Source organism: Equus quagga, chromosome 8, assembly GCF_021613505.1.
Source record: "Equus quagga isolate Etosha38 chromosome 8, UCLA_HA_Equagga_1.0, whole genome shotgun sequence".
Taxonomy (NCBI): Eukaryota; Metazoa; Chordata; class Mammalia; order Perissodactyla; family Equidae; genus Equus; species Equus quagga.
In genome coordinates, this window is record NC_060274.1 from 90,774,342 (window position 1) to 90,799,100 (window position 24,759).

At 44.5% G+C, this 24,759-nt stretch overlaps 1 protein-coding gene across 1 annotated transcript in view; it reads right to left on the reverse strand.

Annotated features, from left to right (window-relative positions):
* Positions 1-1,234: 1,234 nt before the first annotated feature.
* AOAH (acyloxyacyl hydrolase) overlaps positions 1,235-24,759 on the reverse strand; it is a 179,850-nt gene continuing 156,325 nt past the window's right edge. Inside the window, exons 17-21 of the mRNA XM_046669040.1 lie at positions 20,438-20,496; positions 20,270-20,329; positions 18,890-18,986; positions 11,738-11,814; positions 1,235-1,526 (exon numbers count right to left, since the gene is read on the reverse strand). Of these exons, the coding sequence (XP_046524996.1) occupies positions 1,398-1,526; positions 11,738-11,814; positions 18,890-18,986; positions 20,270-20,329; positions 20,438-20,496 (422 nt within the window). The 3' untranslated portion in view covers positions 1,235-1,397. The remainder of the gene's footprint in view (positions 1,527-11,737; positions 11,815-18,889; positions 18,987-20,269; positions 20,330-20,437; positions 20,497-24,759) is intronic.

Below are 24,759 nucleotides of genomic sequence, written 5' to 3' on the forward strand. Positions count from 1 at the left end.
GGAATATATTCAATAATAAAACATACAGTTATACACACAGCCCCCCCCATCATTTTAGTTTTGTTTTTATTACAACAAAGATTTGGGTTCAAGTGATTTTTTTGGGAAGCCATGCCAAAAAGCAGGAATGAGGGAACAAGGAGAGTGACACAGGGAAGGAGGAAGAGCCATTTAAGGTGGTGGCGGCTGTGAGCAAAGGGGGCTGATTCTGCCAAGAGCCCCTTAGGAGCACACAGAATGCCTCCCCAAACTGACTGCTAATGGAAGAGGCTGGTGCATCTATTCACCAGCCTCTGGGGCTCCTTGGATGGAACTGCTCCACACTTGTGGGCTGTGTCAAGCAAGCTCCTGAGGGCGGAATGTAGAAAGTTGTGCCTGCTTGAGGTGGGATGCTGGCAGCACAAGGTGGGGCTGGGTGCCCACAGACTGACCCTCAAATCTATGGCTGTAATCAGAGATGGGTGAGGGAGCTGACACCCCAATGAGAAGGGTGTGCAGCAGAATTTATCAGAATTCCTGTGCTATAGGAACACAAAGCTTTAACAGTACTACAAATAGGGAATGAGTCTTTAATAGCTCCCACACAAAAGAAATTTGATAGAGGTCTTCCCAATTTGACAACAATCCTAAAAATTTAAACTATTTCTTACCAATAGTGAGTTGCGTAGCTCAAAGAAACTCTTCTCCACTACCAATAATATGCAACAAATTCTACTTTTCTGTTCTATCTATAGACAACGATATCACAAAATCATTGTTATAGGAAGAAGTAATTAGATTATGCAGCCAAAGAACGTAAGAAAATCTTTTAAAGAAAGAAAAAATGTCATTTTTTTCTGGACATGGTGAGCCTTATGGTATTTGTCAAATTTAAAAAAACTTAATTTGTTGTGATTTCTTTTCTCACTCTAAATAGATCTTTAAGTTTGTGCCTAATTTTGTGTTTATGGTTTTGTGTTCTGGTGTGTGAGACTCGGCAGCCAGCCAGCAGCCTTCTCAGGAGAAGCCTCAGCTTGGCGGCCATCTTAAGGAAGTCAACAACAGGGGTACCAGTCCCCTGGCTCACCAAGACCCTGGGTGAGTTGCCAAACACCCCTGAATTTCTTATTTGTTTTTAGAACAATTAACCATTAAAAGGCACAGATATTCTCTTGCTTGGAATGGCACCCAAAGCACTTTATTAAAGGTTATTTGAGGGACAATTGGGGAGGAACTGACCCCAGGAGCACACAGAATCACACTCAGATACACTCTAGAATGAGAGAAAACCACTTTGCAAAGATGCTGCCGAAGAGGTCCTAAGAGGCTGTGACATGGCAACCTGTAACTATTTGTTGAGTGAGTTTACCCAACTTTCCGCCTCCCTGTGCTTCCAGGAGTGCACGTCCCTGAGGGACTCAGTGCCCGCCTTGTTCTCCAAACACCTTTTCAATCTGAGAGTTGAATGGATTCTCTTTTCCCAGAACCTGGGGCCACTGGAGCTGCACCTTCTTCCAGAAGACATCTGCCAACAGCAGCGAAGCCACCTGCAAGAGAGGACCCAGAGGAGGAGTGAAAGGGAAATTATCACAGAGTAAAGAATCTACCAGCAAGGTTTACTCTATTCTTTGTGTGGTGGACACACTCTAGGATGGGCCCCCATGATTCATACCCTGGTGTCTCTGTATAACTCCCTTCCCTTGACGTGGGAGGGACGTCACTTGAGCGATTATGTAACATTATGTAAGACTCTGCTTTGCTAGTAGTCTCACTCTAGAAACTCTCCTTGTTGGATTGATGAAGTAGGAGGACTTGCTGGAAGCCCACATGGCAAGGGCCTGAGGGTGGCCCCCAGCTGACACCCAGCAAGAAGCTGGGTCCTCAGACCTACAACCACAAGGGAATGAATTCAACAACCCAAGTGAATTAGAAAGCAATTCTTCCCCAGCTGAGTCTCCAGATAAGAACATGGCCCGGATGACACATCTGGATTTCAGCCTTGCGAGACCCTAAGCAGAGGACCCAGTTAAACTGTGCCAGGACTCTTGACCCACAGAAACTGTGAGATAATAAATGTGTATTGTTTTAAGCTGCTACATTTACGGTAATTGTTATTTAGTAATAGATAACAAATACACTTTCTCAGAAAGCCAGTCACTCACTTATCTGTGGACAGCTAACGTTTACTACAGGCCTAAAGTTTTGGTTTTGGAGATGAAGAGGTGAGTAAGGAACCCTCAGTCTAGTCTAGAGAGGGAAGCAGACACCCAAACTGACAACACCAAACCTATAATGAGGGCTGCGAGAGGCTGGAAGGGGAAAGTGAGCCAACTCTGCTGGGTGGGGCGAAGGGACAGGTCCTCTCTGAAGAGGGTGATGGCTGAGCTGGATTTTCAAGGAGGAGTTCACCAGACGGATCAAGTGGGAAACAGTGCACATGGTGGAGGACACAGCATGTGCAAAGGCACAGAGGTGTGGAAGAGAATGGCACCGTGGGGAATGACAGGTGCCTGAGAGAGGAGTCTGGACAGGTCACCTGGTAGAGGTGGGATCCTGAAGGAGGCTGTGAGTGTGGAGAGTGTGGCTGGAATGCCAGGGTGAGTAATCACTGGCTTAGTGCACAACAGACCTGTCTCTGGCTTTCCCAGCCTAAAGCCCATGCTCTGGTTGCATTGTTCTGGGTTCCCTTTACCCACAATGTTAGCAGGATCCATTCTTGGTTGTCCAGTCCTCTGGCTTGTTGTTAATATGCCTTTGATGAGGAGTTTTCCTCTGCAGATAATGCCCTCATTTAGCAAATGGGGCCTGGCCAGGCCTTCAGGCCCCAGATGGCTACATCTCCACAGGGTTTTCTAACGCTGAACAATAAATGTGATTGCTGAAGTCCTCAGAGGGGAACATGCTGTTCAGGGCGGATGCTCAGGATGTCCCCGACTTTACTCAGAGGCACGGGGACGTGGTCACCAAGGGCAGTCCTGCTCACCATTCCAATAGGCAGTGCCACCAGCTCCATGGGTGATGTTGGGCAGCCCTCTTCCGCTGTCTGCAGTTCTCTCATTTGCAAAGTGAGCGGACTAGAGTAAATGATCTAAAGGACCTTCAGGGTCTAAATTGTGTGTGAGATTTTAGCAGTTCTTAAAAGAAACTAAAACTGGTTGAGACACTACATGAAATATTCCCAGCATTTTAATATGTTCCTGAGCCTTCTGAGGTGGACCCACAATTCTACCCATCCAACAATGTAATCTTAATGCTCTCCATGTGATGTCTAACACACACACACCCCACCTGCCCCCACCACACACACTACACACACACAGCACATACATCACACACACACACTCCACACATAGCCCACCTGCCCCGCGACACACACATATACCACATACACACACCTCATGCCCTCATGCCCTGACAACACAGCACTACACATGTATCATATCATACTGCACATACCATATACACTCCCTGCCCCCACATCATAGACACACACACACACACACACGCATATGCATACACCCACACCCACGCACACAGAGGCTGACTGTCAAGCGGCAGGTTTTCGGGACGGATCTGATGATCTCTCACACACTGAGCAATCAGTGTCTTCAAAGACAGGGGGCTGGTCTGGGGGCTGTTTTTCCTGCTATTTCTTAACAAAAGAGGCTGCTGCCAGGTCTGTGGAAAATTACTGATTCTCCTTTTTTGTTTTCTGCCTTTCAACTTGATAACCTAAGCTGTCTTCCTAACAATTATCTGGTACCAAGGCATTTGTGGTCATTTATTTCCCAATCTAAGTTACTAAGGGAGGAGATGGGGTGAGGGTAAGAAGAGGAAAGTTAACATGCAAGAGCTCAGATCTGAGCATGTGGTAGCTGTTTGCTTTGAAAGCAATTAGTTGGCTATCACTCTAATGGAGATTAAAATATTTATGAGTGTGCATTGCTAAGATAGCGGGTCTAAAATGAGAGTGGCATTGTTATTACTAATCTAGAGACTTGTGGTAAAATGACTCACTAGAATCATTCATTCATTTGACGAATGTTTCCTGAGCTCTACGGGGCTTCTCTTATAACCCCCCTCCTCTTGTAACTCCCATGCACACTGTGCAGGGCGACGCACAGCCATCCTTCACCCTCACTACTCCAAGTTAGCTGTTCCTTGAACTGAGTATTCTTTTGTGCTTCCCTATTCATAGTTTAAAATATTAAAGCAATATCTATTCGTTTGAGAAAAATTTAAAAAGACAATTAAAAAGAGAAAAACAGAATAAAAGTCATGTGTAAATATAATAGACAGCTGCTGTTAACATTGGGAGTAGAGCCCTTCTGATGCACATGGACACACACACACACACGAATTGGATCCATCTGTAAATATCATTTTATAACCTGCTCTTTATGAAGTACAATTTACATACAGCAAAATTAACACTTTTTGGTAAACAGTTCCATGAGTCTTGACAAATGCATACAGTTGAGTAATTGCCCCCACAATCTGTAATCTGCTTTTATTTACTTTGCTCTATATTACAAACATATCGCTGTGTCACTAAAGGTTGATCTACATCATTGTTTCTATTCCATGCACGCTATTCCATCAGATGGATGCAAGCTCATTTATTTCACCAATGGAAAATTTTGCCACACAGCTCCCCAGCATTTGTCCTCAGGACGGGGGACCGAGACAGCTTCCTCCTGGCAGTGCACACATCTACAGCACAGGAGGGATTCATAGGCTGCCTCACTCACTAACCCCACTGAACACATACATGGAATGAAATCAGGTGCAGCAGAATGCCAGCAATCGGGGGGTTCTGGTGAAGTGGGATTTTCTGGTTAACAGAGTTAGACCCTTCCGTGTCTCTTCCTGGTAGTTGGCTCAGCTGCCTGATGCTCTTGCAGGGCCCCAGCTGCAAAGAGTCCACATAGCTGCCATGTGGATGGTGCTGCTTTTGTCCAGACACCACTGCCAGTTCTAGTGGGTGTGGCCCTTCCTTCGGGTAAGTCCATGTCTAATGGGCACTGGTGCTTTTCTACAGGCAGCCCTGCAGGCCCAGGGCTTCTGTGGGACCTTGCCACCCACCTGTCTGCCTGCTGCTGCTGCTTGGAAGCCCTCACAGTGCCAAAACCACATGGTGGTCACTGGTCAGCTGTGAAGGCTCCTCTTGCTTCTCTTTCAAATTCTCTTAGAAGGGTGAAAAATCAGGGTAACTTAACACCCATTGTCTTCTACAAGTTTTTGGTGAAAAGCTCTTTCAGTTTGTACTTTCAGCCCCTGATCTCCCCAGGATTCAGGCATGAGTCCACGGAGACCTCGTGGGGTTTCTTGATCGGTGACAGCCACCATATGGCTTTTAAAATTTCTCTCCTTTCTGATAACAATTTTTAAATTGAGCCATATTTCTTTGCTCAATCATATTTGTACTTATGATGAGTTCTCCAGGGGACTCCCTGGTCCTCCAAACAAATACACTCTGTCACGTCCACCCACAAGTTCATGAGACACACCTGGACACAGCAGAAGCTCAGTAGTGGTCACAGCTGGACATAATCTGGGATTCCTCCACAAACCCACTTTGCAAGTTAATTGTATGTATTTTGCTACAAAATAGAACTCTTTAATAAGACAACATAAAATCAAACCTAAATAGTAACTACCTTTTTGTAATATTTTTAAGGAATAAATGCAATTTGGAGCAAGATTATATAGATTTTGCCAAAAGCTTAACCATGGCTTGATACCTTCTCAGTTGAACCCTTGCTAAATTTAACTCTGAGGCTCTATGAGACCAAAGTGAAGAATCCTCTTTAGATTTACGTTCCTGCAGGGAGAGCACTTCCGGGCTCTCTTGGCAAGAGTGTTGTAAACGCTGGCAGGGAAGCCCTTACCACGGGAAGGCTCTGTGGCCTCTGAATCTGCCCAGAAACGCTGTCTATTGGACTTGGTTACTTTGGGTCCCAATTAATTTTAAACATGTAAACCGACAACACGATAACGTTGTAAGATGGATTTAAGCACCCACATTTAAGGAAAAATGTCAATTCCCAGCTCCAGCTCCTCTGTGTTGACTCAGCGTCATCACCAAAACCACTGTTTCTAGTTGGTGTATAAAGCAAACTGAACAGACATGGTCCCTGATGCGCGGGCAGGGCCAGCCTGAAGTGACTGTTGTCTGAGGGCTCCCTGGCCCAGAGGCCCTCCCTCTACACTGTCTCCACTGCCAGAGAGCTCCCTTTTTTGAGGAAGTTCACAAGTGTGCCCAAGACCTTGGGGTCCAAGGAGCTTACATGTTGAGACAAATAAAGAGCTGGAGGCTATTAACTTATTTAAAACCAATCCATTGATTACATCTCTTATGTCTCCCTCCAGCACTGTACAGGGTGCAGGGCTCAAGAGAGGGGATGGGGATTGACATCGTGGAAAACTTACTGCCTGCAGGAAGAGTTTAGGAGGATGGCTTGAATTGTTATGGGCACTAGGAGAGGAGAGGAGGTTGTTTTGCAGAGAGCTTTGTTGGGCAAAGCTGCTAAGACAGGAGGCGTCAGGCATGTTTAGCTCGGTGGTCTTGGAGTAGCCAAGGAAACTGGACTTGCTGTATGCCTGTGGCTCTTTCAACATTTTCTGTTTACTACTGTCCAATTTTTAGGCTCAGAGATCTTTTAAGTGCCTCTTCAGATCCCTAACTTTGCAAAGATTTTTAAAAGTGGGCATTTGAACAGGTAGAATTGCTGCAGCTTCCATAAGCCACAAATCTGGTCTTGGGTCTTTGCAATATCATTTCTTTCTAAGCCAAACTTTCTTTGCATTTTGCCAGCAGTTTGACTGCTATTCCCAACTCTCTGCTACACCTGCTCTCACTAGAGGAATCTAATGATCTCCGAGGTCTTCTTTCCAGAGGACCCTTCTGTGATGGGGAATGGTTCCCACCTTGTGGTAGTCACATCTGTGTAATCCCTCTCCTTTGAGTGTGGTGGGACCTATCACTTGCTTTGAACTTCTAGAATATGGCAAAGGTGGTGGGATGTTACTCTGTGATTAGGTTACATACAGTCGTGACTTCTGTCTTGCTGGCAGACTCTGTTCCCTTTTTGACTTGCACTCATTGATGAAGCAAGCTGCCATATTGGAGGGGTCCACATGGCAAGGAACCAAGGGTAACCCCTTACTAACAACTAGCTAGGAACTGAGACCCTCAGTTCAACAGGCCTCAAGGAACTAAATTCTGTCAACAAAAATGTGAGCATGGAGGCAGATTCTTCCCCAGTCAAGCCTTCAATTAGATCCAGCCCTGGCAGACACATTGATTGCAACTTGGGAGAGACAGCGGAGCAGAAGACCCAGCTAAGCTGTGCCTGGATTCCTGGCCCACAAAAATTGTGAGAGAAGAAATGTGTGTTGTTGTAAGTAATTTGGTATGCAACAATAGATAAAGCACATTTTCAGTCTTAATCCTCTTTGATATTTATTTTCCTTCACAATTTGACTTCTTGGGCCAATCTCATCCCTGCAAATGTCTCCAGCTGTCAACTAGACTTAGTGACTTGGGATATTGGATAGATGATTCCATTGCCCACTGAGTTAAAGAACACAGGGGATGGGGTGAAGTTTGAGGAGGAGCTTGACACAAGTTGGATTTAAGGAGCCTAGAGGATGTCCAAATGGGGATGTCCTTTCGGCAGATAATATACAAGCCTAGAGCTCAAGAAGGGATCTGGGCTGGAGATACATACGTGAGCACCACCAGGATAGAGTTGTGACCTGAAGCCTTTAAGAGGAGGCTCTGGAAGTCCCGGCACACTCCCCTCCAGATGACGTGCCGTACAGCAGAGGCAGAGGTATCACCTCAGTGGTGAGAATCACCTCAGTGGTGATTCCCAAACCTGTGTCTCCAGGCCAGATCCCTCTCCTGAGATCAGAACTAATTAGTTTGATCTAATGGCCATTTGGAGAGTTCCATATGGATATTATGCAGGCACCCCAAATTCAGATTGTTCAAGTCTGCCCCTTTTTCTGAGTTCCCTGACTTGGTATTTTTCACTTCTCTTTATCCAGTTGCCCAACCCTGTGAGTCATCTCCCTCCTACCCACAAATCCAGTCAATCAGCAAGTTAGGCATTACAACCTTCTACTTCCCTTTTTATGTCAAAGAAGATATTTCTTAAATTTTGGTTCTACATTTTGAGAGTGTGATGAAAAGGTAAAGCAGCTGTCATTCTGGGAGTTTTTCTATGCTTGTTTATTTTCCATTAAAATATAACAAAGAGTTGAGATGGTGAATATAATTTGGCTCAAAATTATCATGTATCAATCATAAATTTGAACTGTTCTGCATAATCCATGTTTTTACCTATTAAACTTATCTCCCTAAGAAAATTGGAGCAGTTGAATCAATAGTGGTTAGATACTCCTCCTGCTTCTCTAGAGGGGTTTTAGGAAGAAATAGGTCACTAACATAAAGCCTGCTCCCCCCTTGGTAGTGAGGGGCCAGTGCCAGCTGTTTTTGCTCAGATGTAAGGGGGGCACTCGAGAAAGATCTGAGTCTGCTCCTTTGGTTGGTATTATGTCTGCTCCATAAGGATGGGGTCCTAAGAACCAACTTTGCCCATCTGGCTCTTTCAAGATGGAAAAGATGTGGACTCCCATAGCTATCCCATGGTCTAGAAGGATCCATTAACACTGCCTGTGCTGTAAGGCACATCATCTGGAGGGGAGTGTGCCGGGACTTCCAGAGGCTCCTCTTAAAGGTTTCAAGTCACAACTCTTTCCTAATGGTGCTCACGTCTGTATCTCCAGCCCAGATCCCTTCTTGAGCTCTAAGCTTGTATATTATCTGCCAAAAGGACACCCCCATTTGGACATCTTGTAGGTTCCTTAAATCTAACTTGTGTCAAGCTTCTCTTGAAACTCCACCGGTCCCCTGTGTTCTTTACCTCAGTGGACAATGGAATTATCTATCCAATATCCCAAGTCATAAAAGACGTGTAATGCTTAGCATCTCTTTCTCTTTCACTCTCACATTCAATAAATGACCACGTTCTGGTGATTCAGCTGTTTGAATCTCTCCAAAGCAAACCTTTCTCTTTCTCCTCACTGTTACTACCTTTGTTCAGGCCATTACCCTGTCACACACGGAAGCATCCTCCAAACAGGTCTCCGTCTCTCTGGACTGGCCTCCACCAAACCATTCTCCATGCTGCTACCACAGGGATCTTTTCAGAACACAAGTCTGGATATTTTTCTTTCTTGCTTAAAAACCTTCAATGACTCCTCATTTGCCACAGGAAAAATGTCAAGTTCAAGCCCTGTGCAGACCTCATGGGATCTGGTCCCTGAATACTTCTCTTGATTCCTCTCTCTCAGCTTCTCTCTCATACTCTATGTCCCAGCCATATGGAAGCACTTTTATTTTCTCCCATGTGCCATGCTTCCTTTTCATATTCAGGTCTTTGCTCATGCAGTTTCCTGTGCTCAAAACACTTTCTGCAACCCCTCCTCTCTTCCCTTTGCTTGACTAATTCATGGTCTTAGTTCTGAGTTACATTCTCTGAAAACCTTTTCTAATACCCCTCTCTCCCATCCCATCCCTCATAATGCTCCCATAGCGTCTGTGTTGCACAATTGGAAGCATTTGCCACTTTATATTTAATTATCTGTTTACATGTCATTCTCCCACTCTATACTATAATCTCTTTAAATGGCAGGGGAGGTTTGTTGTTCACTCTTGAATTCTCACTGTGTTTGATACGAGGTAGGCACTCAATAAACATTTTTGGGTGGCAGGTTGCTATCTGGATGTTCGGCTCTATATCCGTGATAAACAGGCTTTAGTCATGGTCACCCACTTTAGGAGTGGATCCACACTGTTGCCCACTCTATCACCCACTACCATCATGTGAACAAATCTCTCAGGAATGACATAAGATTATGGCACATACCGATTTCCATCCAGCTTTTGATTCTGTTCTCAATAATCAGTTTTGGGCAAAGCTGAGTGAAAGATAGAGCCCAGTTTGACAGACCTTGAATCAAAATGTTATTTTAAGAGTCAGGGACAGGATAGTCTTTTGATAGACCAGAGAAATATGTCCTCAGGGATAAAACTTAGCTGTCGTTGAACCTCTTCCTTTTAGTTTGTTTCTAATTACTCCCGGTCTGACAATCTCTTCATATCCCCACTCTCTATAGAACCAGAAGGGTAAAATTCTCTTATGTAAAAAGAATGACAAGAACTACTTACGTAATCATTGCCAGACAGTAGGTCTCCACATTAACTATTCTAAAACCACAGACATCATTTTTGGGGGGCCAGGCTTTAATATTTAACCAGATTCTAAGCAATACTTCTCTTGGATCAACTCATCCAAATGATACACAGGAAAGTGAGATATTCTGAGGTGCATTACTTAGATTTATTTTTTTGGTTATTTACAACAGTGAGATGGGCATTTAATACTCACTTTAAAATTTACCCAGCACTTGTGGGACTCCACTCTTTGCTCATCTGTTGATGGAGTGGTACCCTTTTTTTTTTTACTTTGTTTTTTTTTGCTGAGAAAGATTAGCCCTGAGCTAACATCTGTGTCAACCTTCCTCCACTTTATATGTGGGTCACCACCATAGCATGGCTGAGGAATGGTGTAGGTCTGCACCCAAGATCTGAACCTGCGAACCTGGGTCACTGAAGTGGAGCATGCTGAACTCAACTACTAGGCCATGAGGCCGGCCCCCGTTCTTTTTGTTTTCCTTTCAGACAATTCTTAGCACTGTCCATGGGTACTCACTCATCCTAGAGCTTGAGGGAAAGTGGGCTGCTGTTCCATTCAGGATCCTGAGGGGAATGACCAGCACTCCCTGTGGCCCGGCTGACCACCGAGATCAAGGCCACCAGGAGAGCACACCAGGAGCGCTCCTCAAATTTGGACCCTTGTCACTGCTGCATCAGACTTACCAAAGGCTGGGTCAGAAAGATTACAGCTGTGGAGGATTGCCTAAGGGTAAATGGCCCATCCCTCCTGCAGAGGACCTGCTTTCAAAATTTTAAAAGTTGCAGAATTACTCCCCACTTCTTCTTTTATTTATTTTTTTATAAAGAAATATCATGAGCAAGTCCAGTACGTATAAGAGATAAAAGTGGAGCTTCCCTGGTTGAAGTCAGGATAATGGATAGGAGGGCGGGAGGGGACGGAGTCCACCCTCCAACTCCCTTTGCTTTGTGAAGAGGCCAGAGTAGAGCTGCTTTCCAGAATCGTACCTTGGGATTCCACACAAGAAACAGCTCTTACTGCGGCATATTTCTAAGGACACTGTTCTCCTCTCATATAGCATACTTTCTAGAAAGATCCATAGAAGAAATTTCTCACAGTTCTCACTTCCAGGAATTTTTGTGTTTCTTTTGTTTAAATATTTGATTTATTTTTTATCTTATGGAGGCCACAACTTATGCCCCTCTTGCCTCAGTACCTAGGAAGCACAGAGCTGATTCTGCAGGCTCTCACCAGCAGTTTCTCAGGACCTCGTTGCACACATTTTATGAATTGTAGACATTAGGTCAGGAAGCCAGGTATCATGTCTACCTTATTTTCCTTTTACTCTGATTTGCACTTTATTTTTATTGAATCTCCTCTCTTACACATGTGGGTATGTTACCTCAAATTATTTCTGGAATAAAACAGGATAAAAGTAAGCACATGGATGTATCATTATATTAAAAAAATGACCTAACAGCTTTCAGCAGCCACCGTATGACTGCGCTTACCTCGTTGGGGTGGAATCCATCCACGGGTTCAATGAGCTGCCAGGGCTGCCCGCCTCTCTTCTGCCACTCCTTGATGACTGCAGGGCACACACACAACCACAGGGTTAGAGACATGCTTCCACAAGCACCGTTCACTGTCCAAGAGCAAGGACCGTGTGAAAAATGCTGTCAGGGCTGCCCACTGCCCTCTTGGGCTGACGCTTACCCAGACACCGCTGCCTCTGAGCTGTGACCTCGGGCTTGGGGCTTCATGAGTGGAAGTGATATTCCCGTTGTGCGATTTTTTTTTTTTTCTCACTCAGGACGAAAATATGTGACAGTGTTGGATGAATGTGGTTTGTGTAGCAAAGAGGATGGTAGGAAAGGTGAGCTCTAAAATATTCAACACTGATTTAAGTCCATCTCACTTCTCAGTGGCCAGTAGGACAGTATGGCAGGAGCAGTGGGAAAATTAAACATTTGTTAACATCTCCTTTCATGGGCTGCCATTTCCAGACACTGCCTGCATATGTCAAGCAATTACCATTAAAAATCATACAGTTTGCGAGAAATGTAATTACGTAAAATTATCACAACATCACATTTAGAGTGAGCATGGCTTCAGAGAAAATATTATGAGCCCCAAAGTGAGGAAAAGCAATAAAACCGTCCTTCACCAGGGGGAAGAGACCAAGAATGTCAGTGGCTCCAAGGCAACAGCACAATTTAACTCTACATTGTAATATCATATAGTCAAGAAGAACCCCTCAAGGAAATTTCAGATCCCTAGACAGCCTCCAGAGGGAAAAGTCTGAAACCTGCTGCTCCCAGTGTAGCCCACGCCTTCACTTTTTGGTGTCCAGAGAAGGGTGCAGGCACAGCTAAGATTCTCGCATCTTCACCCCACAAAAAACTCAAGGGGAGGATTCTGTGCCCTCTTTGCCTTCCCCCCTCTCGCCCCAAGGGAAGAAATAGAAATTCTATTGTGGGCTTTGATTGCACAAGAGAAGCTGGTTTTCCCAGAGCTGAATCAATAATATGCTGCTTTTGTAATTAGTTCTAATATCACAGCATGCCATCCCCACTTGCTACCCGATCCCTGTCCCCAGAGGGGCTGCTGCCCTTCTTGGAGCTCAGGAAAAATTTCCCGCGGGTGGTTTGGAGTCCTACACACAGGATCACCAATTCCTGTTGGCTTCTCCCTGGCAGAATGGCCACCATTGAGCCACTCTTTTATATTTTGTGTCTGAGTTTTATTGGAGTATGTTAGAAGAAGTAGCTCCTGGATCGTGGCCTTTGCATTTCTCGTGAAACTCAAACTGAGGACATTGACCACTGTGTCCTCCACACGCAGGCCTAAGGGAGAAATTGCTGCTGGTAAATGATGTGTCCCTCTGAAGGAATGGAGTGTATCTGCTTTTCTGATAGGAAGCTCACAGCTGCAAAGATGCTTAAACCATGCTAACTCTTAAGAAGGCTTATTTGTGCTGCTGAACCAGCCTGCAGACTTCAGCAGTTTCTTTTCTGTCCTTGGCCACAGGTACCCTGTAACAGGCAGAACCTCGGGGAAGCTTGCCTGGCTCATCTTCAGTTTGCCTGGGTGTTGTGACTGTTTTTTCAGGCATGACCTTGGAATCAGATTATCTGCTTCAGGTTCAATTCTGGCTGCTCCGCCTTTCCCTCTGGACCTGACACTTTGAAGCTCCTGTGGGTCCCAGACTGCCCTTCTTGGGTGTGTGATGCTGTTCCAGCCCATCCCTGCTAGTCCTGGGTCAGCTGCTGTGCATTCACCCATGTTTGGTTCAGGCTCCTCATTCTCCTCCTTGCCAGGGAGAGGACGGGCCAGTTCTCCACTCTTTTTTTGGAGGTCCTGCTTTTCTACTTTCTAACCTTATGCTGATTCTCTATCTGAGCCCCCTCCAATCCGAACATCCAAGTTACCGTTAATGGAGCACCAGGCATTTGGAAGGGTTTCTTTAATGCAGAGCCAACGTCACCCCCACTGAGGCCCCTCAATGCTCTGTGTTCTTTTGTAGTGTTTGCCTCATCTCTACCTTGCAGTCCCACAGGCTCTCTGGCACAAAAAACAACCATGATGGGAAGAGGTCCAGCACAGGTAAGACATCAGCCTCCCAGTCCCCTCCGTGACTTCAGAGGCGACATCACTTCCATTCTACTTATGTTCCTTTACTTCACCGAAGTTTTCAATGAACTTTTCGTCCCTTCTCTTGCTTCTCCTTTTATTTTTAGTTTCATTTCACCTTATGCTATACAAATGTTAAAAAGAGAAAAGAAAGAATGAAAGAAAATCTCTATTGGATGTTAAGAAATTCCCAGGCAGTGCTAAAAAGACTTTTGGGAATTGAGCCCAGTCAAGACCTCAGGCAGAGCCTGCTGAAAGTCAGAAAGAGCTGGAAGAATAAGACACAAGGATTGTATTAAAGAGATATGCAGTAAGCCATGGACCTGACGCAGACCACCCACACCCCCTCTGACCCAGCAGGGGTAGGAAGCTCTTACACCTTCACTCTACACTTTGGCAGAGAAGGTTGAGTGACAAACCAAATCTAAACCTGTGTCTTCACTGGCCAAGAGAAAATTCAGGAAAGAATTATAACGACCTAGAGATCTGGAAAATTGACAGTGGAAAGCAAGTTTGAGCCTATTAAGGAAACACAGCTTAAGCCAAGATCGTGTTTCTTGAGAGAAGTGTTTACTAGGAGCCCGATATTGAAAAGGTCAGACTTGCTTATACCTGAGTTTCCTGTATTGTGATTCAATTTTGGCACCTAAGCTTAATGTTAGTCTAGGCTATTTCCATTTTGATTTGAATTTATGTGCATTACTAACTACCAAACTAAAAACTATGGATCTTAGAGAGAGGGAGAGGTGGTGATAGAAATGATACTCCATGGAACAGATGGACATAATTCAGTCATTGGCATGTTTTTCAAAGTGAGAGGGTATGATCACTCTCTTCTGCTCCCCCTGGAGTCTTGACCAATCTCGTCATCTGGGGGTTACGAAAAGAAAACTGAGGAACAAAAGCATAAAGAAAAGAGAAGGGATATTTACTCATCACATTTTGCAAGGGATCAGGGGCATACCCTAGGGTGGGGCAGTGGTTGAGGCCCACGTTTTATTATCACTGGACTCCAACAATTCTAAATGATGGCAGTGATGACGTAGTCCTCCCTGCCAGGAAACAAGTTCCTGCCCCACAACCCCCATCCCTCTCTCAATTGATGGGACACTACAAGGGAGTCCAGGCTTCAGAAGAACTGACTTGTCACACAGAATAATCCCATAGCTATCAAAAGAAATAACCAAGGCTACAATCAATCTATTCACACTGGAAAACAAGATTTTCTCACATGATTGTGTCTGCGAGGGTTCCTAGTCATTGCATATCTGCAGACATCAGTATTATAATACTTAAAGGGAGAGTCAGTAACTCACAGGCAGGAGTTGAAAGTTTTACCAAATTGCGACTAGTGCTAGATGGAGTGACCCTTTTTAGTTTGTTTATGTCAGGGTGAAATTTTGCTTTCTTAGAATAAATGCAATAGCGGACAGTGGTCTCTATTGCTTCCCTGGCTCATTTTAGAGTGGAGCGTTCAAGCAGGGGTAGCATGGTAAGTTGGCCAGTTTCCTTCCTACCTGGGACCATAATTCAAAACAGGAAATGAATTCTTATTTGTTCCTCAGAAGACCTGAATTAAACTTCTTGAATGATCATGAACGATCTCTTGGTGTATACTGTATTTCCTTTATCTGTAAAGTCAAAGAAACTCTGCTGACGACCAGCTTTTCAGAGATGCAATAGAAACCATGGAAGAAGGTTCATAGAACACTTGGTAGCTCCTTGATGAACAGCAACACTAGCAGATATTGAAAAAGCGAAATCTGCATTCTGGCCAGCACCATGAAGTCACTGGTTATTTTTACAAACATGTACATGGCAGGGGAGCTAAGAACCGGGTTTGCTCCGATTGAGTTGTCTTGGAAGTGGAGGGCAGCTGGTGGTGTATTTAAACTATCAGTGTGAAAATGGCCCTGTCAGCCAAGTGGCATTTTCCTTCCTCTGTTTGGGAGATGCGGTACAGATGAAGAAAAAAGACATCACCTGCTTGAGCTGGCATTTTCTGAAGGGAGGAAAAAGTGCTGCTTCTGTCTAGTTCATAACCAGTTGGAGGATGAGTCAGCAAGAGACAAAAAAGAGTCTTTGGAGATGAGCAATCAGCTTTCAGGGCTCGGCTGAGGCTGTCAGACTGGAGAACAGAGAGGTCTCGTGCTTACCCTCAAGGGACAGGGACTCTCAACTGCCATTTGCTCTGTCACAGGGGGTAAAATTGTAAATCTCATATGAAAAATGAAGATATTTGTGAGGCAATAGTCAGCTCCAATATAGCACTGAAATAAAAGGAGAGGTTTTTATGTGACTATTAAGACTGCAGGTGTAATAGTTGACCCATAGGGTTTTTATTTCTGATAGAAGGAAACTGCCCTGATAATGAGATATATTTCCATCAGAGCTTCCTCTAAGGAACTCAAAGTGATGCACAGGCATGATTGGCAATAGGAGGTGGTTTGGACATTGAAAGAGAATAAACATTTATTATCCATTTATCATAAACCCTGGAAGAATGTAGAAGATGTTTTACATACATTGATTTCAGATGGTGGTGGTGGGAAGTTGAGTCCTTACTACATTACAAGCATTGTCTCAATCCTTACATAAACCCTATGGTTTAGTTCTTGCTACATTGCACAAAAGCTGAGTGGTTATTTAATTTACTTGAGGTTACACCACTATTCTGCGTTTGAATTGGGATAGGAACATAGTTCTAAGAGCACATTGCACCTACATGACGTAGATCAGATTTCAGGATGATGAGCTGCCCAGGTGTGGAAGGTTATCCATAGGGATGGAACTGGGAGTGGATGATCCGCCTACTCTGGCAAATCCTAGAATTTCAAGATAGAAATTTCCTTCACGGCTAACTTTGGGCATAAGTTAAGCCATTACCATAGTTCTTGAAAACTAGATAAAAATTCCAGCTCTTTCAGAAGTGTACACAGTGGCACCTAGACGTTAAATGCATGACACTGCATCAGATGTTCATGGAGGCAGATCCCAGGTACCATTTCCTCTGCCTTCACTCTCCCTCCCACTGTGCCCATAAGTCTTCCCTAGTGGGTACCCACTAACTTCATAAGGAGAAGGCGAAGAGGACCCTGTACCAAAACTGGATCTTCACATGCATTTTTAATAAATGTCAAGAAATTACAAAACCTCAGGAAATTCCTCAAACTGTTGATGAGAATTGCCAAGCAAGGAGAAATACTCAGGTGGTTTCTTAGTCAGGTAACTGACTGCCATGTTGATGTAGAAGGTCCAGTTCAGTTTAACCAAACTTTTTTTGCTTTTTACTGCATTTATTCCACGCATGCTTCTCTCTCTATCCTTTATGAAGACAAGGACTGTTCTGTTTTGTTGGCAACTATATTCTCAGGATCCACACAGCACACAGTAGAACCAAGTAAAAATCTGATAACTAAGTTCTTACTCTTGGAAAATTATAGAGCCCCATTTATTAAATTTGAAGGTGCATATGGATCATCTGTGAATTATGTTAGAATGCTGATTCTGATTAGGTAGGTCCTAATTAGGAGTGGGGCCTGGGGTTCTGCATTTATAACTAGCCTCCAGGTGGTGTGGATGCTGTTCATCCTGAACCGTGCATTGAGTAGCAAGGATGCGAGGGAATGGTACTCTTTTCTGGGTACCGGCTATGTACCAGGCAGGGCATTTAGGAGGATTACACATTATTTCATATAATCATCATAAAGATTTGTTATGTAGATATGGTATCCCCATTTCTAGGTCTGGAAAGGAGAGTTTAGACACGTCCAGGGAATTGCCTACAGTCCCAAAGATAATAAATAACAGAGCTAAAGATTACTTTGGAAAATTAAAAAGGTCCCATGTGAATGTTAGACATTATTATATTTTTAATAACTTTATCTACATTCAAGGTTGATCATGATCAAAAATCACTTGGTGGTGCATTTGTTTATACCAGGAATTCATTAATGAATCTTTAACTCTGTATTTTAATGAGAGGTTATTTATCAAAATGTCTCTCCCCACGAGAGAAATATGTGTCACCTAGGCAGGAAATCTAGTTAGGGAGATGAGTCTTGTTGAAAAGATGTTCAGAATTGAAGTACTAGAGTCTGCAATGCAAAACGTGTCAGCTAACGTAATATTTGATAATTCATGACGGCCATCTGCTTCATCCCAGATGCTTGGGCTGGGGGGTGCGGTGTTGGTGGTGGGGAGATAGAGATGATAAACTCTGGGTGAGAAATCTTCCATCCTTTGCATACATTGTGAAGCTTTTCATTAGCATCATCTCAGCTGGCAGTCAATCAACAGGAGGGTTTTCTCTTGTATAACAATTGCTTAGTAATGAAAATGAGACTGGAAAGATTAGAGTTAACAAATAATAATTTTTCAGAGTCAAGATGTAAAGGATAAATCAGTAGTCCAGTAATCATGCTTGTTTTCGTGTTGCCCCTCATCAGTGACCCCACTGTTTGGACAGAATGCGGGAAAAGAAACAGTAATGTTCTTTCCAGAAACCTGGGATATATGTTGTCCACTTTGCCACAGGCAAATCTGAGGTCCCTTAGAAACTCTGATTAGTTTCATCATGTGGGGTCTGGGAATCTGCATTGTTACTGAGTCCCTAGGTAACTCAGTGCCCACTGAAAGGCACTATCTTACCCTGCATTCCTGCCACACTCGTCCTTACCCCATAGGTAAGCGGGGCATTATCAAACTGGCAGGAATAAGTTAGGGATTCCATTGACTTGTTGGCTCCCAGCCCAAAGCTGTTTCCAACTGGTCACTGATCCCATTGCTTCAGGGATTCTAAAATGAGGTTGAAATAAGGAGATGATGCTAAGCTTCCACCTTTCCAGAAAGAGTCTCACATTTTCTTTCGTTTTTTTTTTAACACTCAGCGCTATTAATGTGTCAGAATGAGCAGAAGCAGCCTTTCCCAATCTACTGCCTGCTGACTTATAAATGCCTTGCCCAGGTGGGTTCCAAACTGTAGCTGCTGCTTTCGTCTTGTGTCAACATCTAAACCAAACAAAACTTACTTCCTTGGAAGTCAAAATCCATGTAGAAAAGGTTGAAGTTTGTAAATTTCTTCCTGGTTGCAATTTTTTTCAGTGTATTGGAGAGTTGTTCTGCTCTCTGAATACAAAGGAAGAGGGAGAATTCCATGAAGCCTAGACTTTGACTTTAGTGAGACAATTCAGGCAGAACAAAGACATCAATAGTCTCCACCCCCACTCCGGCCATCAGCAGAGAGCAGCTCTGCACATTAAATTCTACTCATGCACAAATGGCCGACGAACATACAAAACCGTTAAAATTCATTAGGAACCAAATCAGTGCAAATTATCACTTCCCCCTCACGGGATTGGCAAAGAAATGATGAACAATCATGACAATATAGATATTGCCATGGGACAGGTGATTGAGAATGTCAATTTGTTTAACCTTTCTAGAGAGCAGTTTGGCTATGTGGATCAAATTCTTAAACATGGCATACTCTTTGACCCAATCACTTTCCTAGGAATTTGTCTTAAGGAAATAGACATGGTACACAAAGACATACACCTATATATAAAGACACGAAGGTTCATCATAATGTTATTTATCACAGGGAAAAATTGGAAACAACCTATATGTCCAACACCAAGGGAGGAAATAAGTCATGGTACATTCACATGCTCTATACTCTAAATGATTACAAAATTATGATGTGGAGGAATAATTTATGAACACTGGAAGGCATGGAACAATATGTGTATTCGGATACTATGTAGGCAAAAACCTAAAAATATCTGTCTGTGAAAGTAATACTGGAAAGGCATACCTACATATTAACTTTGAGTGGTGGGATTTTGGGTGATTTTTGTTATTGTTCTTTGTGCATTTTTACATTCTCCAAGTTTTTGTTTTTAATTGAAATACATTTGTTTTTTAAAAAAAATTCAATGAATCTTACAAAGAGATTATTCAGCATCTGTGAAAGAGGCCCGTGAATCAGGGGTTCCCTCAGCGAAGAGAGGCAGGCTCCGCAGCACCTGGTCCTCACTTACCTCGGGAGAGCTCCGGTCATACTCAGAGCCTAACCTTGCTCACCTCTCTCTGCCTCTACAAATATGCCCAGGACCAGCTTTAAAAGGGGTGTGTGTGCGTGCATGCGTGTGTGCATACAAGAAAGACAGACATACACACAGACAGTGACTGAGAAACACATGTAGGTGACAGACCCAATGTGAGGAAGAAAGAGACAAACACGGCACCTCATATTCTCTCGGCTCCTCCAGCACCCGGCAGTTTGATGTTTTTATTTGCCAGCTTGGAGGCCCTCACCCTGCCAAAATGCCCTCTCCCATGAAAACACTGCAGCAAACGCAGGGCAAGAACGATCAAAGACGGAATCAAAGGGCCTGAGACAGTCCTACCTGGGAAGTGAGAGTCCGGAGCGTCTCGTTGGAAGACATCCAGCCCTGGCAGGGGCTGACCTGAGAGCAGGAAAATGCCACTTTGATTACAGAGGATCAAGAGGACACAGTTTGATTACAGTGCCCATAATGGGGAGGGCGCCCTAGGAAAAGTCAGTGCGAGCTCACCTGGAGACAGTTCAGGAAGGAGTAGAAGTGCGCATAGGTCACGTCCTTGTTTAGCTGGCCTGGAAAACAGAGAGGTCTTGTTATGTTGCATGCACTTGGATATAGCAGACAACTGGGGACACTTGTGTGTGACCGTGTGCCCCTTGCAAAAGGGTGACACTCTCAGGGACCTGCCATGATTTTTCACTCGGCATTGCTCTTGAAGAATGCCTGTGCTTTCCTTCTGTCTGCCTAGAAATTCAGACCTGGAATTGGGGAGGGCCCCTGAAGAGTTTACTCCCATCTCAAGCTCTTGGCATGGGTGAGGGCAGGGTCTGAGGGGCTTGACCTTATCTGGACCCCAGGTAGAGGGATACAAGGGCACCACATGGACCGGAACACCACTAACAAAGGCCTTGGCAGACCAGTGGCTTTCTGCTGGCAATGGTATGACATGCCAAGTTCCCACGGAGCACAGGGGGCATTCAAAGTGGTAGTTAACCAAATCCTCCTATCCAAGTTTGTGAAATGCTCAGATCTGACCCAATTATCCCCTCCTGAACACCTGGCAGTACATTCTGAGGTCTGAAGGTCCCACCCTGCACTGTCCTGCAGTTTGGTGAATGAAGCCCTCCAAAGTACTTGGGTGGCCACTGGATGGGGGAGGTCAGCACATTTATCCCTCTTGACTCAGAGGGTGTCTTATTTGAGCCCTAATTAGTAGATATGCTCTACACTTATTTTTTGGTGCCAGTTAAAGAGGTCCATAAGAATAAAAGTGGTAAGTGCCATGTGCGAGTTCATCCAGAGCCATTCCAAACATCAGTTGTAGACCCAGAATCCGTGGGGGTTATTTCTTCTCTCTCCTCAAACATCTCCTCTCTCCTCCAGCATATCTACCCCCAGAAGCAATTTGACTTTCATGGTGTGGCTGAGACACAAAATCTAGGCTTTCCCAAATCTCAGAGGTGAAAGACTGATGTCTTATCCATTAACACTTCTCTCATGCTCGAAAAAATAAAGGAAAATAATAGGACCTATCTTGGAGCGAAGAGAAAGATTGAAGGTGATGGAACATAGTCTTATTTTTCACTTACACCTCAAATCAGTTAGACTGAAAGCTAGATTCAATTTTCTTGTCATAGAGGCAAAATATATTATCTCTCTGTGTGGGTGAGTGAATCCCAAGACTGGAAAACCACAGGCTTATTATCGCCATTAAAGTCAAAGTGACACACCAGGCCTTCTCTATTCTCCAAAGGTGTCTGCATCTTCACATTTTAGATGAATCCCAAGCCACTGGCTTCTGTCTTTGTTTTCATTTTATGGGCTCAATGTGGAGCCCTGAGCTCCCATCTTTCTCCAACATCTTCCTTTCTATCACTGATGCTTCTTTCCCTCTATTTTTTTTGGTGTGTTTTTTGTAATGTGCCTCCTTTCTGTATGTGTCCCTGACTGGCTCAGTCAGCCCAGCAGGTGCAGTGACGGACACCTCCAACCTGCACTTCCCACCCTCCATCCTCCATGTGCCCGAATGACTTGGCTCTTGCCCCCTGCTGGGACTGCCCCTGAGCTGCAGCCTTCCCTCTGCCATCTTGTTTCTCTTTGGGACTGGGCCTTGTAATAAACCTTAGGTAGCTTGGTTGGGGCCCTGACACCCTGCTTGGTCCCAGTGAGTCCTCTCTCCCTGAGAGGTGGCCATTGTCTTTTTTCCTTGTCCAGTGGCTGAAGTCTCTTCAACCTGGGGGACGTGGCACCTCATGCCTGACCAAAGGTAACACTTCTCTACCTCTCCCTCCCCACCTGCAAGCCTGGATTGCTCTGATATCTAGAGGGACTGGAGTTTGCCCTGCTTCTGGATATTGGGGACTCATCTGCTGGCCCTCCCTTGGTGGGTTAAGCCCAGCCATGGCCTTGTTCTGTCATGGCTTATTCCCCTCTTCCTGTTGTTCTACTGCCGAGGTCCCAGCACATCTTAGGATGAGAACACAAGGCGTGTGCTCCCTCTGGACCTTCTCCCAATCCCTGCCGCTTTCCCTTCTATCTCCTTGCTATTCTGGCATGGGCTCTAACTGGACCAGGTTGATACAGGGAAAACCCTCAGGTGAGTAGGGAATCTGTTGAACAGGATAAGGGCATGCTAGCCATAGTTAAAAGATAACTGGGAAAGGTGTAATGAATTGCTTTCCCTTTTCTCGGGTATTTCTGCCTATTAGAGGGTAGAGTGACTCCAGGGCTGGTCATGTGGAAGGTTGGTTAGGAGTCCTTGTGATGGGCTTATGGTATAAAGAAGAGGAAGAGAGGAAAGTGTTCTTACATTTTTCTCCACTTATTGGAACTGTCAGTTGGTCATTTGCTCCTTCTCTTACTTTTTATCCCTGTTACTTTAAGGGCATTTTTGTATATTGAGGAGACCTGGGATAAAAACTGATCGCACCTACATGTTATACCTGCAAAGAGGCAGTGTCTGTGACTCCTTAGTTTGAAAGTGAAAGTGGTGAAGAAAGCTGTTCAAGAATGCCCAGGACAGGGGCAGGAGGACTGTCCCACAGTGGCCAGGAATTATCAGGGCAGAGGAACTATCAGCGTGTGTGTGTGTGTAAGGGGTAGAGAACCAGTGGGCCGGCTAGTGGATGCCATATGCTTCCTCTGAAGATTAAAGGCTGTGTTCTACTTCAGCTGGCTAGAGTAGCAGCTTGAGTCTCAGTCATTTGTAAGTTCTTTAGGGCAGAGTCTTTGGCATGTATCTAATGCTGGGACCATAATTGAAATTTTAGGTACCATAAAAGCTTAGTACCAACAAAGATCAGACACACCTCCATGAAATACCATCTGAATGTACTAAACCTTAGTGAAACCACATTAATTCACACAAGGAGGAAGCTAGTAATAAAATATAAAGTATACTATAAGGTATTTTGAAATAGATGAGGTTTCAAATTTAAGAGGAATTGGGGCAAAATTAAATGCTGCTGTTGGTGTTTTGTGGTAGAGGCCCTTCTAGGAAGGCCTACCTGCAGACGTATTTGTAGCCAGCAATCCCGAACTTCTCAACCACAGTCTACCCTTCAGATAGTTCCCAGAATGCCTATGGCTTGTACCAGGGTCGTGGACACTCAGTAATTTCACCGTCAGGACCTATATACTATTCTCCCTGGTGGAGTTGTCTTTTATCTCTCCTTTGAGGTCAAGGACTCCGTCTTAGTACCATCTTTACTCCCAAGGCACATAATAAGTATCTCAGACATATTTATACAAAAATTGCCTTCCTCATAGACGGTGCCTGTGAGGACTCATCCCTGGTCAAGCTTTCTCAAAAGATCAGTGTAAGTAGCATCCTAACATGTGAGACTTACTTTCTGGTAATTCCTCAAAAAGACATTATATTCTTGCCAGGAATTTTGATTGCTGGTAGAGACGGTGGGGCTGGCACAGCCCTTGGCAGCCATGCACTGACTGGTAGTGACTCACAGACATGGCTAAGAGGAGAGATGCCAGGAAGGATTCATTACTTCCTGCTCCCTAGCAGGAGTGAGCTGGGAACTATTCTTGTTCTGGGCCTCCATCACCTACTGATCTGACCTGACGCTGTGGCATTGAGCCTTTTCTTTGCTGAATGGTCAGGCTGAGTTCTTACCTGTCTGTGAGGCAGCAGAGAATGTATCCCAGATCTGGGGCTTCTCCCCTGACCCCTTCTGCTCCCTGATCTCTTTTTTAACCCTTAAGCGGTGGCTAAAGTTAAATCTGAAGATCATCATCATCATGTTTCCAGGCTTGAAAACAGAAATAAATGGAAACTCCCCTTTATTTGCTTATATAACCCTTAGCACAGTGGCCTGGGAATCAGACTTGGGTGTTTGGCTATTGATTAAGATGAGATTCACCCTAACCAAGGTGGAGGAACGAAACCCTGAGGCTGGCCCAGCATTAGCCTTCTTCACTGCTGGTTCATGTTTGGTGGGAAGGAAGATCCAAAGATTGGAATGAGAGTGGGAGCAGAACAGAGACAACGTGAGGGCAGGAGCCCTCTCTTCAAGCCTCTCATCTTAAGTGACTTATGAGACTGACACTGCCAAAGGAGGAACGAGGACGCTGGGCAAATCCCGCCTACTTCCTTAGTCTGTCTAGGAAGGACCCTGGTGCTTTGTTGAGGAATTTATACTTTATTTCCCATGGCAACCAGGCAGCAGGGATAATTTAGGATGTGAATAATAAAAACATTAAACAAATTTTACATGGTTTCAACTTTCTCCCTAATTGGATTTTTTTTTTCAAAGCTAGGGTTGTTTACATAGAACAAGCTTGTCCCCCTTTTCTTTCTACCCCTTTTGTGCCATGAAATG